This window comes from Manis pentadactyla, chromosome 11 (genome assembly GCF_030020395.1).
Source record: "Manis pentadactyla isolate mManPen7 chromosome 11, mManPen7.hap1, whole genome shotgun sequence".
NCBI lineage: Eukaryota > Metazoa > Chordata > Mammalia > Pholidota > Manidae > Manis > Manis pentadactyla.
The window spans coordinates 122,407,569-122,424,380 of NC_080029.1; the positions used below are offsets into that span (position 1 = coordinate 122,407,569).

Genomic DNA, 16,812 nt, shown 5'->3' on the forward strand with positions numbered 1-16,812 from the left:
TATAATTCTACATGTATATATATATATACATATATATATATATATTTGGTGTACATATACTTGGTGTGTACTGAGTCAAAATGTAAAACAAATTTCTGACCAGATTAAGACAAAAGTGTCCGGCATTACTGGCTAGGTGACATTTTTCACAGGCACTGGCCGTACCTATGCCTCCATAATTCTTATTCTACAAAACTCTAGGAAAGGGACATCCCACTATTATGACTCAGAATGTTCCTGTGCTTTTTTAATTTTAATTCCTCCCTATTTACTTTTAAGACCATTTCATGTTTGGAGGGAGCAAATTCAGTCATCACTTACAGGTGACCTTTAAACTGAACACAATAATATCTTAAGTTTACATCAATCCTGTATTTCCCAAAGAATAGAAAAAAAATACCCTAAGCATGGAAGGAGAGTCGAAAGAGCCATCTCAAAGCCTTACCTTCAGAAGGTTTAGGACTTTCTTGCCAAGATCCAGTTCAAAGTTGGCATAATTAGAGCCACACATGTCATAGATAAACACCAATCCATTCCTCTGAGTTTCAAAGCTGTAAACCAACCATTGAACAAGAACATTTATAAGTAATAAGATGGATGAAGCAGGTTGAAAGCCTAGGGCAAAAATAAAGACACAGAGAGTATGGGACACATCTGGGACCAAAATAACTGCCTCCCTGAAATCTGGTCATACAAAAAGATGACTTATCTTTGGTATCTACTATTCTTATTGTAGTATTGATATTCATAATCACAAGTAATATATTTGGTCTTCAATCCTGTTCCTGGCATAAAGTTCTTAATACTCTTGGAATTTCCAAAGTGAAGAGAGAGATAAAGGTGTCTGTTGTTATGTTAATGAGGTGACTTCTGGAGTGCCCCCAGATCACCAAAGGATGGGGGCTAGTTGCCAAAGCAATCAATCAACCATGTGATTAAAGGGTCTCCCTCACATCTGTCCCCACCGTCTTGTCCATATCATCATCCCTCACCCCCACCAACCAAGCCATCACCACCATCCTCTCCACAGAGAGGGTAAGGGTGCAGAGACTAACTTCAATCACCAACTGCCAATGATTTAATCAATCATACCTATGTAATGAAGCCTCCATAAAAACCCGAAGGACAGCTTCAATTGGAGAACCTGTGTATGTGCTGAAAGAGTAGCCCTCTCAGAGCGGGCACGGAAGCTCTGTGCCCCTTTCACCATACCTTGCCTTATGCATCCCTTTCATCTGGCTGTTCTATGCTTTCACTATCCTTGTTCTATCCTATTGCTGGTTCTAAACCAGTAATCCAATAAGTGAAATTTTTCTCAGTTCTGTGAGCCACTCTAGCAAATTTACTGAACCCAAGTAGGGGGTTATTAGAACCTCCCATCTATAGCCTATCGGTCAAATGCATAGGTGACAACTTGGACTTGCCATTGACATCTGAAGGGCAAGAGAAGGGGGATCCAACTTGTCGGACTGAAAACCCTTAACCTGTAGGATCTGACGCTCTCTAGCAGGTAGTGTCAGAACTGAGTTGAATTACAGAACACCAAGTTATGTCAATTGCTTGACCATGTGGTTGAAAACCTCTGCATGTTAGAAATGGAACTATACTTATTTATGCATATTTATCCAGATGTATTGAGTGCCAAGCTCCTAGGTTAAGAATGTTCCAGAGTTATGAAGGAAGAAGAGTTATACATCTAGGTTATGAAAATTTTAACTGTTTTCTCTGGTGTGTCTGAATCTATCCAAATTCTCTAACAGTTTATATTCAACTCAAAAGTTACCTTTTCCATGACTTCTGTATAACTGTAATCAAATGTACCCCTCATCCCCTGAAGTCCCATAAATCTTCCTACAGATTTTTCTTGGGACTCTTAAAGTACTCCAATTTGTGTAGCCATCTGATTCTTTCCTAGAGGAAAAAATGTGCTCTGTTCACCTCATTACCCCCAATGATCCTTAGCATAGTGCTTGCAGATAGGTATCTAATAAAGGGTCACTGAGTTCTATTCAGTGGACTGGAAGCCCATTAAGAAAATACTTTAGACCTGTGGGAAACAAGCTCAATGATGGTGAATTTGCCTCTCATGACTTGGAGAAAGAGAACAAACTCACAAATGGTGTCTGGAAAGTATTTTAAAAACACAATTAAGAGGTGGTAAGCTAAGTCTCAGATTGAGGTTAGGAACACACAGGAAGGTCTGAAGAGTATTCCTCATTCCCATCTCCTTAATGCCTAAAGACTGCTCAAAGTTGCACTCCTCCACCTAGGCAGATCTTTACCTATTTCTGATCTGCAAACCCAAAAGGTCGTTTAGGAATAAATTGTTTGACTATTTACAAATGATGGCCAACAGTTTTCAACAACAGTCAAACAATTGTACATCAATTGAGAAAGTTTTCTTCAAGAATCTCAATGTTACTTTGTATGCTAAAATTTTTTTGCACCACATCCTAGAAGCCTCCTTATCTTCATCCTTTTAACAAAATCCAAGGCAGAAGCACTCACCCAAAAGCACCATTTTGAACATTTCTAATTCTGATGTAGTTTTTCCAGAAGACTGAGTTTCAAATGGTCCCTAATGGGTTAGTTAGAGTTATATCTTCAATCTTTTTTTCATGACCTCAGAGAGACTATGATTCACCAAGATCAAAGATGCTAATGTATGGTACAATTATTGAGTAGAATCCAGGCCATTTCTCCATAAGCTCATCAAGGGCCAAATTCAAAGAATTATTATAGGTTTTCTTTATAATATATTTCTATATAATATATTATATAGAAACCATCATAAGATTGTATGTTAATGATATTTTAATAGTTTTAAAAAAACACAACCATAGTTTCTGACATTTGTTTCAAAATAATTGAGGGTGGGCATGGGCAAAGGGCTATCAATGAAACAAGATTGATTACAGATCACTTAAGAAGACAGATGATGGGTATGTGTAAGTTTATGATACCATTTCCTCTCCACCTATGGAGATTTGGGAATTTTTCATTATATAGTGTTAAAAAGAAGGCTCCCTGCCCTCATGTAGCTTACAACCTAGTGTGAATTAGAAAACAACAGCATAAGATAAGTGACATCATAAGGCCATGGATACAAAATACAGAATGATCAGTATTAGTAATAACTGCTATTAAAGTCACAATAAAAGGAGTTTTATTTATGACAAGTTGGAGTGGTGAGGGAGCCAATCATAGAACCTAGGCCTTAAAGAAAGGGCAAAATTTAGTGAAAAGGAGGGGTTTCTTTCTCTTCCATCCTGGTTCAAGATAACATGTGAAAACAAGAATTACTACTCACTAGTGAGAATATTTTGCTTGGAGAAAAGGGTTCACATTGTCTTCTATGCACCCTCTGAATAATGAATCACTGAGCGTTTTAAGAAAGGGATGGACATCATGAAAATAATGCTTTAATTACTTTTACCTGTATGGTCCTCCTGTACAGTCCAAATATTCACAGTGGAAAGAGCAAGCTATGGCCACTGCCATGTCTATGAAAGCTCTATCTAAGCTGCCCAAGGAGGAAGGCCAACATTGAATTTTCTGGTAAAGTGGCCTTTCATTCATTCCCCTGAGCTAAAGAGGCATTTCAAAAGAATCTTTATAAACTATGCCTGATGCCAATCACAGGCAATATGAACTGAGAAATTCCACACTTCTGACTGGGCAGCACAGGGCCCCTAAGATCACTGGTCCTCTCTCCTTGGTTCTCTTTTTCAGAATAATGCTGTGTGTGGTTTGGATTTATCTCCCACTGAGCATCAAAAGTAGAACCTAAGTATGATGAAAGTAACAAGGCGATACTAAGCAAACTAGACAGAGAGTGCTACTTCAGACAATCATTTGGCTATTACCATCCTCTTAAGTCCAAAGTACAACTAAAGCTGTGCACAGCTGTCTCTCACTATCTCAGGGTCTCAATCCTTGATTGTATTACTTCTAACTCAGAGGACAAGGCAATGAAGTCCAAAACAATAACAAACTATAAATGGCAAGGAGCAAGGAAAAAGGGAGCATGGCAGAAAGACAACATAGTAGGGTACAAACAGACCTGGCCAAGAGCAAAGAAACGAGAATCTTAGACCTAGTTGGACTGATTGGTATTGACTGTAGAAAGTTACATAACTTTTGGGGGCTTCATTTTCTTTGTCTGTAGAATAGTAGTAATTACCACATACCTTAGAGGAAGGAGAAATGACCTGAGTAGGCTCTTTTTGCTTATGCACCTGTTTATAAAGTGAGTTTTCATAACTTTATACTTATGGACTGTTTTCTCCTCAATGTCAGTTCTCAAAAATCCTCTGAGTTAAATGGCATTATTCCTTTTTCACAAAGAAACTAAGGCCCCAGACGGTTTTGAAAATCAACATTCAGAGGAGAAAAAGCAAAAAGAACCTGAACAGGTCATTTCCCCTTTACTCTCTTTCAACAAGTAATTCTCAATACACTGAGGATTGCTAGTTAACTGGCCTTCTTGGCTTCTGTTATCCCGAAATAGAGCCAAGCAGGTAAAGATACAGAATACCACTATCTTGATAGTATCCAGAAACATGACAAGCCCTGAAGGACATGGAATGTCTCCTATTCATAGCACTGCCTAAGGCCCATCCTACAAGCATGATGAAGGCACTGCTCAGTTTAAGCAAAGCAAAGACTGTCACTTTACCATCTGGATGCAGACCACCTAAAAGATAACCTCCATGCTCACCTATCCACAGCTCTGTCTAGCAAGTAAAACAGAGCCTGAAGTACCACGTGTTGGACGGATTTGTGGGGATGATGCAATCTGGCAGTGAAGAGGGCGATGGAAGCCCCTGTTGGGTCCCGAACATTCTAGAGCAAATAAAACAGGAAACATTTAGAATCAAATGGAAAATCACAACAATCACTAAGGCTTCTTATATCCTGAACAAAGGTTGATATGAAGAGAACAGCTGCTGGCAATAATTCTCGGACTTGCATCAATTTCTTTGGAAAGGGAAGAAGGTTTCTGTCATCCCATGCCTGATTCCCAGCACCCCCTGGATCATATTCTGTAGTAGGGAAAAATCACATTCTCTTAACTCTTCAACTGTAGAGAGATTAAAGGATGGTCTACACTGGCTGCCTAGCTAATTTCCCAGGCAGCAGGAGAAAACCAGAGAATACAATCATGGTTTCCACACTCTGCCTTAAAACAAATTCAAACTGCCTTAAAAATATCATTGTATACTTATCTGAAAGACTGCGGTCTCTAAGTGGAGAGAGCTTGCATTAAATAAGGAAGGATGGGCCTCTGAAACACTGTATACCCAACCCAAAGGCCTCAAATAACAACCTTAAACAGACCAGTGAAGAAACTCTTCTAAAGAAATCTACTATATAATTAATTTTCAATAATTTTAATTATTATTAGAATAATTTTGTGTCAAACTGCACAGCTTTTTTACATCTGCTCCCAACTGTTGAGACTCTCTAGATTCAGAATAAGGTACCTAGGAACAAAGTCCAAGGAGGACACCAACTACAAAAGGAAATGAGATACTAGAAGAGGAGTTCATAAAGACTCACTAAGATGGTGAATTTTCCACTGAGGATCTCAGAACGGAGAGGTTCCTCATGAGGTTTCAGCTTCACAATGCCTTCCTTCCTTCGTGTTTCCTAAAAATAAAGCATAGCAAGATCAATCAACATAAAAATACTGTATATCCAGGACACCTTTATATAACCACCAGATCTCAAGAGATAAGGGATTTTATAAGTCAACTAACTGAATCACGAATTCCTTTGTAACTGCCTTCTAGGCCAGCTGAGCGCTATCAGAATTCTTGTCCAAAGCCACCTGATCAGTCCTTTAGGTAGGATATTTCCCTTTGAACCAGTGAGAATCTTAATTCCAAAGATAACCAATATGTATCATTAGAGTTCAGGGTCAAAGATTTTAAACATTCAGCAGCACTGATATTGCATCAGGATATTAAAATATGTACCCACTAACCGTCTGGAAACAGACACCCTCACATATCCTCCAGGCTTAGGCCTCTCCTACCTTAAATAGGAGCCATCCTTCCCCTCATATTCTCTCCAACAACAGCTACCATGACCTCATTTTTCCTTATCTCCACGGAAAGATGTCTTGAGCTCACCCTTAGTTCCTCACACTCAGTCTGTTGCATTCTCATCTCTCCTGTTATCTGACTGAGGGGCCCTGCTCCAGTGGCCAGCACCTTCCTGTCACTGGACCCAGTGGGCATTTTCAGTCCTCTTGACATGACAGGGCTGACCGCTCACATTCCCTTTTTCCTGAGACATTAGAAACTGCTCTTTTGGTTCTCCTATTTTTTCAACTTCCCCTTCTAAGTCCTTTTGTGGGCTTTTTTACATTCGAATATTTGCTCAATTCACCCACTGATTCACTCACTGACTCATTCATTCACTCTACAAATATTTGTAGAGCAACTATTATGTGCCATGTACTAAGTGCTAGGAACACACTGGTGAATAAAACAAATCAGGTCTTTTTTATATTCTTTCCCAATGCATCCCTAAAATCAAATTCAAATGCTTTCAGAGGCAAGGCAGCAAGTGAAGAGAGTATTAGTGCTGGGATCACAGAAAAGCACATGCCTACCTAAAGCATTCAAATTCCACTTTTAAAACAATACTGAACCAAGACAGCAAAAAAGTCTGAGGTGATGTTCTGCCCTACACATCTTCCTATTCCTCATTCTCCCAGGCTGACCTCATGCTTGCTCATGGCTCCAACATTCAGCTCTACTTTGATCACTCTGAAATATGTACTTCCAGTCCAGATACCTTTTCTGAACACTATACTCATAGTCCAGCTGCTTAAAGGACATGTCTATTTAGATATTCCAATGGCACTTCAATCTTAACATGGCCAAACTGAATTGGTGGCCTTGTGTTGCCACATACCTGCTCCCACTTCAGTGTCTCCTAAATTAATGAATGCCACCACCCCACTTACCCTGCCACCCAAGTCAGAGACCTGGGACCTTTAACACCTCTTTCCTCACACACTACCTTAAGCAACCCTGTTCTACCAATTTTACCTCTAGAATGTACACACTTCTTCTCTATCTCCCCTGATGGTACACCTGAAGACACCACGATCATCTCTCTCCCAGTAAGTACAACAGTCTTCTAATTGGTCTGTCTCCACTGTAGCCCTTCTGATCCTTTTCTAAATCACAGTGACAAATATCTTTCCAGAATGCAAATCTGATCAAGTCATTCTGCTGTTTATACCTTTGATTAATTCCTCTGCTCTTAAGAAAAAGCAGATACTCTCTGATCTACACATGCTCACCTCTGCTGTTCAATCTCTTGCCATGTCCCACTCTCAGCTCAGCATTTCTGCTCAGTTTAATTTCTCTTTTGCCAGTAGGCATCTGACCTTGCTGTTCTCTCTTCCATACTCCCTTACCTATCTGATTCCTACCCATTCTTCAGATCTTAATACAATCTTTACAATACCCTCCTAACTTAATGTGCTTACACAGAACCCTATCATAACATTTCTGTAATTGTTTGTTCTCTCTTTCTAAATAGTAATCTCTGTACCTGGAACATAGTAGACATACAATAAATATGAATAAATGAGTGAATATTAAACAAGATAGGTATAAGTGAGCTTTAGTCTTAAACTAATTCTTGTACTTCTAATCCCCTCTTCTTTTTTTAACTTAGGGATATGTTGTTATTGCTTCAGAAAAATTTTCAGACTTCGTGGTAGGGCTCGTAGATACGATCCAGTTTTTTTTTGCTTTTTTTTTTTTATGGGAGTGGGGAGAACACTCGGAGAACCAGTGCATGTGCAGCACCCAGCAGAGAGAAGAGTAGCACGATGAGCCCAACCGCCAGAGGTACAGGGCCCCCCTGAGCCACGTACTCGGTAGGAGTGGAACAACTCTATGGCCCGGACCACATCAAACTTCCGGGCCATGAGGAACTTGACAGCCACATTCCAAGAGAGAGGGGAAACGTTGTACTGAACTGTCCACTTGTTAATCTCTTCAAGAAACTGCTTGGTGGCCTGTTTGACAAAGAAAATAAAGAATAATTAGTAAGTTGAGAAATACTATGGAAACAAAAAACAAATAAGCAAGGAAAAAAAAATATCAGTCTTTTCCCAAGCAAATCTGAACCCAAAGTTTATTACCAGAAGCAGGGAAAGACAAAAGTTGGAAACAGGTCTGAAGCTAGAAATAGTTAAAATTTGTACAATTCAATGAGGCCAGAAGCCAGAGCTAGGTTCAGAGAGCAGGGCTTAGCACAGGGGTGAAGAAATAATGAGGGGGGACAAGGCTCCCAAATGAGATGCAAATCACTGGCTCCAAAGCAAAAAACAGCAGAGTTTGTTTCTTGTTGTTTTTATATGGGTTTGTTTGTCTTTTTTAAAGGTGGGTGGGCCAGCTCAATGTGGGCTATTGCTTAATGTGCAGTATAGTACAGCACTCTCAGTTGCTGCTTTGGTCCCAACAAACCACCCAGACACAGCAAAAGAATCAGAAAATGGTTTTGACTAGCTTTGGAATTAGCAATACTATTTGAGAGCAGCAAAACTATTACCAAGAATTTAACAGATCAAAAGGCCAACTGTTCTCTGGGCTAACTGACCCCACAGGACCTCTTCATGTTTCATGTGGCAGCCCAAAAACCGATATGAGTGCCCAGAGAGTCATCAACAGCCCCTCTGGATAGTGATTTTGGGGGTCAGTGTAGAGAGCCTCATATTGGTGCAAGGGTGGGAAATTTTTATTTTCAGTCTGATCCCAAGCTGGCAAGATGCCTGTTTCTAGAATCATTCCAATCTCTTGATTAACCCATGTTCTTTTATCCCCTCTCACCCTATTTCTCCTTACAATTATAACAAATTTTCACTGTAGCCACACTACCCATTTGTGTCTTTATTTTAGAATAGGATAGATTTTTTTTGTAAGCACATTCTAAATTGCTGAACACTTTCTGCATAGTTATTTGGTCCCTTGCATACAGAAACCTTTCTCACGTGTTGGTCAAAATGTAATCAACTTGATGAGAATTCTGAAATTAAATTCTGAAATAAATCAACCGATCTCCCTACAGTTAAATGTATTTATTATCAAACTATTATGTGATTATTAACTATTTGTAATATCTGTGCTAAGAAGAATAAGTAATACAAAAATGAGATTAGCTCCAAAAGGTATAAGATTGAAACCACTATGTGGCTGGGCCAAGGTGATTCTTCTTCACCTCGCGTTTTCCACTTGAAAAACACGGGGACAAAAGGTGACAGCAGTGACCTATTCCAGAGTCTTGGCAACAAGTCCTGCTTTGCAAATATCATCCAAATTGCCACATTCATGCTTAAAAAACTAGCAAACTAGGTGATCAAAACCGAAAGTTTCTGTGATGACTGCCCTTGTACTGTTCACCATGTAAGAACTTATTCACTATGTAAGAATTTGTTCACCATGTAAGAACTTGTTCGTTGTGCTTCAGAAGATCGGAGACTGATGAGAATTAGGCTTGGGGTGGACTAATGATTGTGCATTGAGCATTGAGTCCCCTATACAGAATTTTATTGTTGTTAACAACCATTTGATCAATAAATATGAGAGATGCCCTCTCAAAAAAAAAAAAAAAAAAACTAGCAAACTAGAGGCTCAGGAGAGTCAGCAATACCTCACACAGAGTACCTAATCCATCCCCGAATCTCCAGGAAAGGAAAAAGGCACTCTGCAAACCGGAATAAAACAGAAGCGGTGCTCAGGCTGCACCTGAGCTTCGGTACCTTCCAAGTGAAGCAATATAATTTACACCACCGGAAAAGAGGAAACCAGCAAAACTAATCAGGCAAGAAGTGCATATAAAGAGCCAAAATATTAAAGCCATGAAGAAAAACTTTGAGATAATTTGGCCAGAAGCAGTTTAAATCAGACCAGAAAAATGAGTCCCAGAGAAGACAACAGGACAAACTTAGAAGCTCCGCCAGAAAACAGTTTGACTTGGCCCTGGTGGGTAAGTGGCCAGGATCCGAACGAGGAAACACAGCAGGGAGAAGAATAGTGGGCACAGAAAGAGCCAAGACACAAAACGTCAGTGAGTCCAGAAGGTCCCCAGAGTGTTTGTAAAGGGTATTTATTTATAATTAACATCTTTTAAATTCTGGCTTCTCCTCAGGCTTGTCTCAGGAGCTGTCTGCAGAATAAAACACCTGAATAACAGAACATACTTTTTCCCTTTTCCTCATAAATACTACAAACAGAGAAATCAATATGCAGGTAGGAAGGAAAATATAGCTAAATGACCAGAAGATGTTATGAACTCATCACATATCCAACTGTTAAAATGATTTTTCATTTTTCATAAATAAACCATGCCCTAATAAGAGACACGCAAGATTTACAAACTTCCTTCAAAGTACATACTGGGTTCCTTCTTATTAAATTCCTCAAGGTTCTTAATGTTCTGCAGCTCCCAAGAGCTGTTGCCTTGAACTGACCTCTGTTCCCTGCAGGTCAGGATGTTATTTTTGGCTTTAAGCACGGGAACAATTCTTCCTGGTCTGGCCTGACTGGCCTTGCATGAAGAGTCCAGTGTACTGTAAACAGTGATGTGTTATTTCCAGATACAAACACATATACACATCACCTGTTACAGTCAGCCTCGGATTCACACCTTGCATCCCCATCCCTCTGATGGAAGATACAGACCTCTGAAAGAAGTCAGAAAGGATGGTCTCATCTGTAACAGCCTTTCTCTAGACAGTTAATCAGATCTCTTCCTTTGTTTACACATAGATTTGGCACAGCCACTGAGTACAGACCAATTTGTGGCCTTGCTGGTTACCAGAAAAACAAGTCCCAGCAGTTTCAGTGAGCAATACACTCTTCAGAAAGGTTAACTACAATTCCTGAAATTAATATTGTGTATTTCTGCTGAAAGAAGGAATGAGCCAAAAGATGAGTCACAGATAAGAAACTACTTCAACTCAAGGTCAGTGGATTGAACCTATCTAGCCTTGAGTTACCCACAAGTTGGTAACACCTGGCAGCTAAGGAGTGGCCATAGTTCAAACTTTGGTCTTCCTTCAGAAAAAGGTATTAACTGATACACAGAAAAACTAACATTACCGCTTACAACCCTCCTCAACCAGCTTTTCAGGTACAAGATTCGTTTCAGCGTAGTTGCAAGCTTACTGTAATTTCATACTTCTCCCACAGCCATTTAAACAGATAAAAACGAATTTCTTGACTATGGACATGAAGAAAAAGGCACTAGAGAACCTGCTATAAAATGACTAAGAAATCTGTCGGTTACGTGGATGACACCCTGACACCATCCACCGGAGCTGAAATATGGTGTAACAGAATAAATGAAACCAACAACATAGTCTTCGTGTTAAACCAAAATCCCGGAGAGGAGCCACAATTTTGAGATGAGTTCCAGGCAAAGGGCTAGCCGCCCAAAAGGCCAAGAAAAATGTGTTGGCACACTCAGTCTCATAGTTAGTGCCTTGAAGCCTGTATTCCAAGACAATGTGGGAGAGTGAAAAGCTAGACCTTTAAGAAACCTACTCTAGGAATAAACAGAAAACTTCTATCTCTTAGGATGTCAGCTACCTAACCACCAAAGAAAAGTCTAGTAGTCTTGGGAATACTTTTGGGAACTTGGGAATCAGAAAGAACCCATCCTCTCTCCATGCCATGTGATAGTTGAGCAAGTCATTTAACCTCTCTGAGCCTTCAATTTCCTCACCTGAAAAGATGAGGCTTGAACTATAATTTGCAATCACAATATAGGTAGGTCACAGGGAAGGCAGTATAGCACGGAGAAGACAAGTAATGACTCAATAGCATCTTACTATGCTGACACGGTGACTGCAATGGGGGTGTGTGTGAGGAATTGACCATATGGGTGAATGCTGAAACCACAATGTTGTTCATGTGAAACCTTCATAAGATTGTATATCAATGATACTATAATTTTTAAAAAGTGAGGCTTGACTGAATGTGACAACAGACAGAAAAACATCCACCACACCTGGAACAGGGAAGATGGACCGTGAATGGCTGCTCATTTTTTTTTACTCTAGTCATTTCACATTAAAACTTTTTTCAACAAAGACAGAGTTCGAAATAATCAAGCGACCTCTTTTTTACTTTAGCCTGTTAGCAACTCAATTTCAAGAATAAATTTTATCCAAAAGAACAAATTTAAATCAGAAACTGCCAAAACGTGTTTGTTCAACTGCAAGACAAAAGCCTCCAAAGGAGCAACTCCTCCTCATTCGGACTCTGTGGCAACACAGAAGCTGGGTCCGAAAGTATTTAAACCCACCCCTATTCCCATCTTTCAATCCTCTTGTCCCTACTTTCAGACTCACTGGCAGCTTTGGGGATTAACACTGTCATCCTGAGCCCAAGTCCTTTTTAACAGCATTGAACTTACTAAAGACTATTTCTCATTATAATAAAGGGACAACTTTGTGCAGGACAGACACCATGCAAAAAATGCAGTCAGTCACCCTGCACTGAATATCTAAATAAGGAAAGTGATTCAATATAAGTCTCAGTGCCTCCCCTTTACCAAATTTGAGGTTACCTCTGCATTTCAGCAAATATGCCATTTCCTCCTTAACTTCAGTGACAGATGCATTGGTAAACTTCCTCTTATGCTCATTTTCCCAGATTTCCTTCACTGTAAATCATTGCCTGTTACATCTATTAATCCCTTCAGTCCATATCAATTTGATAATTGATAAGAATAGAATGTATGTGAAACAGAATATATGTGAAGATACACTAGCTTCCTGTAATAGAGTAAGGTAAAGTTTGTTGCATTTCCAAACGGAAAGACTGTATCTTGTCATTAGCCTTTGTTATTGTGCCAAATATGGAAATGAACCTAGTCCCTCTGAATAATATTTACTGGTTTATCTCAGATATTTTCATTTTATCAGGAAAATTTTTCCTTTTCTTAAACTGATTTTAAAAGAGCCAATGCTTTCCTAAATAGCGTTGTACTGCCATCTGGGAAGGAAAAAGTTTAAAGAAGAATTTCTGGTTTCATGTTATGAAACAATGTAATTAAGGTAATTTGCAAAAAGGAAAGGTCACCCATAATCCCATTGTTCTGCAAAGCTGTTTTCATGTTTTTAACAATTTAAAAATTAAGGTCAACAGAAAAATACTAATAAATAACTTTCTAAGTATATGTTCCCACAACCCCCCACACATACCCTCACTCCCACCCACACCCACCTTGGCGGTGGGGGGAGGGAAAAGAAAGGAAGAATATATTCAAGTACATATTGTTCTAGGTCAGAGAATCATTTCCTGGCTCACCAACTCCCATGGCCAGCAGCAGCAGTATTCATCTGGGCAACGGAACAGTCGCACCAGTTCGGGCATCCAGTCCTATATAGTCAGTCAAGCATTCGCAAGTATTTGCTGAGGACCTACTCTGTGCCAAGCAGTACAGTAGCAATTGAGAAGAACCAATTTAGAGAGATAAAGATCCTATTCTGAGCAGTGTACAGTTATTTAAATATGCAGACATGCATAAATAGGTCATTCTAGGACGATCTACGAACTGAATGTTATGGGATTTGGGTACCCTCTTGGAGAATTTTTTTACATCTTTTTAGAGGAGTGACTGGAAGGGTGAGTCAGAATTTGCCAGGCAAGAGACAAATATTCTAGGTTGGAGAAAACTAATTTGTAAACCTAGTAGTCATGAAAGAACAGGGATTATTGGGGATACAGTGTAGCTGGTGTGTCCAGTTTGTATGACAGAGAATGGTAGGCTAAACCACACTGCGAAAGCCCTCGTGTGCTGTGCTCCAGGTACCAGACATGATCCCATATACATGAAGGAATCAACAGAGATCTTTAAGCAAGAAAAGGTTAGCTGGTCCTCCTCTGCCCACTAAAAATAACTCAGTTAGCAGAGGGAAAAAAAACTGGAAGGGAAAAATCTATCAGCAAACAGGGAAGTTCTGTCTATTTTATTTACCTAGTTCCTAACACTGTACCTGGCACAAAAAAAATATCTCTTTAACAGTATCTCCTAAACATGTATGATGAGTGAATGAACGCTAAATGAACTCCTTCAGAATGCTAAAGAACATTAACATTTAGAAGGCAGATGGAGGAGGAAAAGCCAAGGAACCTTTAGATATACTTTCAGAAACATTAGTAATCACTGAGTATCAAAGAGATGTAAATTTTAAGAGTTATCAAATATCACCTTCAAAATAAACCTTCATGGGACAAATAACTCTCAAGTTAGACAAAGAAGTACAATGGAGGAACAACACATCATAACCAAAGAGAGCTTATCCCTGGAATGAAAAGAGAGTCTGACATCTGATCTATCAATTAATAAATTTCTATATTAACAGATACTAAGGGAGAAGAAGTATATAAGCTTCTCAACATATGCTGAAAGTGCATGGAATAAAAGTTAACACCCATTACGATTTTTTTTTAATTTAGCAAACTAGGAATAGAGGGAACTACCTTAATTTGGTAAGGATTATCTAATAGAACCTAAGCAATCATACTAAATAATGAAACATTAAAATCATTTTTTTCCTATTAAAGATGGAAAGGCCACGAGGCCTTCTGCTATCACTACTATACAACACTGTGCTGAAGGTCATATAATGCAAAAGGACAAAGAGAAACCTAATGCATGAAGATGGGAATTTTAAAGAAGAGAATAATGTCCAGAAATAATCCTATGTATATACAGGATTTTTATATATAATCCTTTGCATATAAATGCTATAAGTGATATGACAATTATTTGGAGAAGTATATTATATGAATTTGTTCATATATATATAAAGTACTTGTAAAAGGATACAGACAAAAAAATGGTAGCATCAGTCACCTATGAGGAGAAGAACTAACTGAATTGGGGCTAGGAGGGTAAACTACAAACTTTCATGTCCTTTACATTTTAAACCATGTCCACACATAACCTAGTCAAAAGCTAAATAAAATGTATAGACTTTAAAAGATAAATTTTAAAAAGATACCATTCCTTTCAAATGACAAAAATTAAAAAGACTGACAACATACAGTATTGGCAGTAATATGGGAAATGGGTGCTTCTACACAATGTAGTAACTATGTAATTCACACCACTTCTTTTATCAATTAGGCACTTATATAGTACAGTTTTAAACATACAAACTATTTTGACTCACACCACCACCTCTAAGAATCTACTATACAAAAATATAAGCATGGAAGGTACAAAGACAGACAGATATACACATGTATGTTGTTTCTAGTATTTTGCCATTAAAAACAATGCTGCAATGAATGATTACTGGATGTATGGATATTCACTTGTAGTACTGTTTGCAATGGCAAAACTTTAGAGATAATCTATATTGAAGTAGAGTAGGGACATGAAACAAGCATATTAATTTTTCCTGCCTAAGATTAAAAATGCCAAGATATAAATAGTATAGTAAGAACAGAAAGGACTCCATCCTAAGGCTAAGATTCCTAACATATTTTATGGTAATCAGCCAACAACTGGCCCTATCTTAAGGCAGGGCAAGCAGTCCTAAATAGTATCTTTCCACTGCTTCAGAGTAACCACTATCTTGAAGAAGAACAGGATCAAGAAATTCCTTGTGTAAGTTTATTTTGCAGACTATCTAGAGGACTGACTATGCATGATGACATATTGTCTCTCACTGAAGACAGACATCATGAGACAACGTGTCAAGCCTACGCACCCCCCGTTCTGGAAATCCTTAACAGACAGCATCCTAGCCTTTAAGCATGCCTCCTATCTGAGGATGCCCTCACTCCCCCTTCTTCAAGTGAGAACTCTGCCTTACATAAAGCCTTCTTGCTCCTCAGCTCACTGTATTTTGTCTCTGTGCTCCTCCAGTGGTTACGTGTCTTTGTTAATCGGCTATTTCATTCAATTTTCTAGACTTATGTACAAGTCTTCTCTCTGTGTTCTACTTCAAACAAGTAAGGAAGGGCACTAAGATCTCTGATTGGGGCTTGCAAGTTCCCATCGCCTGGGTGACTCGGACAGAACTGCGGGTGTACAACCATGCTCTTTAGTAGCCTGCCCCCAAATCTCCTTTCTTTGCCTTTGGGAAGTTTTCAGAATATAATCTCACTCCAACCAGTGCTCTGCAAGCTACCTCAAATCCTGGGCTGTTAGGGGCTTAGTACCATGCCTTGCAAATTCAAGCAGACACTGGATCCCAGTTGACTTTAGCAGCTGACTTTGGCTTCAATTGTTGGCAAGGGATCTGCCCCATGCCGAGCAGGAGTTCAGTGACTTTCCTTTCCTCTCTCTGTCCTTTCCTGCACTCTGAGCCTGCATGGCTGCCGTCATTCACTACTTGCTTTAATGAATTCCTTCCTTACCTACTACAATCATCTGACCTGTTTGAGAATTCTTTCTTCATCAGAGTCAAGAACCCTCCCCTGACCAGGATGAGGTTCCACACCTAATACACAGGGAGAGACCTCTCCAGACACAACTGCCTGACAACAATATGACTAACAATAAACAAGGAAATTAATGAATTATGAAATGTCCACATAATGGACCACACAATGGACCATTGATGCCAAAGTACATCACAGTATGTTAAAAACACTAAAACACCCCAAATATAGCATTAACCTGTAAAACACTGAACCAAAAACCTTTTATTCTTTTGTCTCATTTTTATTACTTCTCTTCTAGAAAAATAAAATGGGAAAGCATACATGAATTTCAAATTTAATCCAAATTAGTTCTGTTACTTATAATTTAGGTTAT

At 39.1% G+C, this 16,812-nt stretch overlaps 1 protein-coding gene across 2 annotated transcripts in view; it reads right to left on the reverse strand.

Annotated features, from left to right (window-relative positions):
- The window catches only part of PTPN9 (protein tyrosine phosphatase non-receptor type 9), a 91,014-nt gene that overhangs the window by 50,100 nt on the left and 24,102 nt on the right, over positions 1–16,812 (reverse strand). For both annotated transcript variants that reach the window (XM_036907636.2, XM_057488990.1), the window contains 4 exons: positions 7,904–8,047; positions 5,563–5,652; positions 4,721–4,845; positions 446–551 (listed from right to left, as the gene is read on the reverse strand). In XM_036907636.2, coding sequence (XP_036763531.1) covers positions 446–551; positions 4,721–4,845; positions 5,563–5,652; positions 7,904–8,047 — 465 coding nt within the window. The remainder of the gene's footprint in view (positions 1–445; positions 552–4,720; positions 4,846–5,562; positions 5,653–7,903; positions 8,048–16,812) is intronic.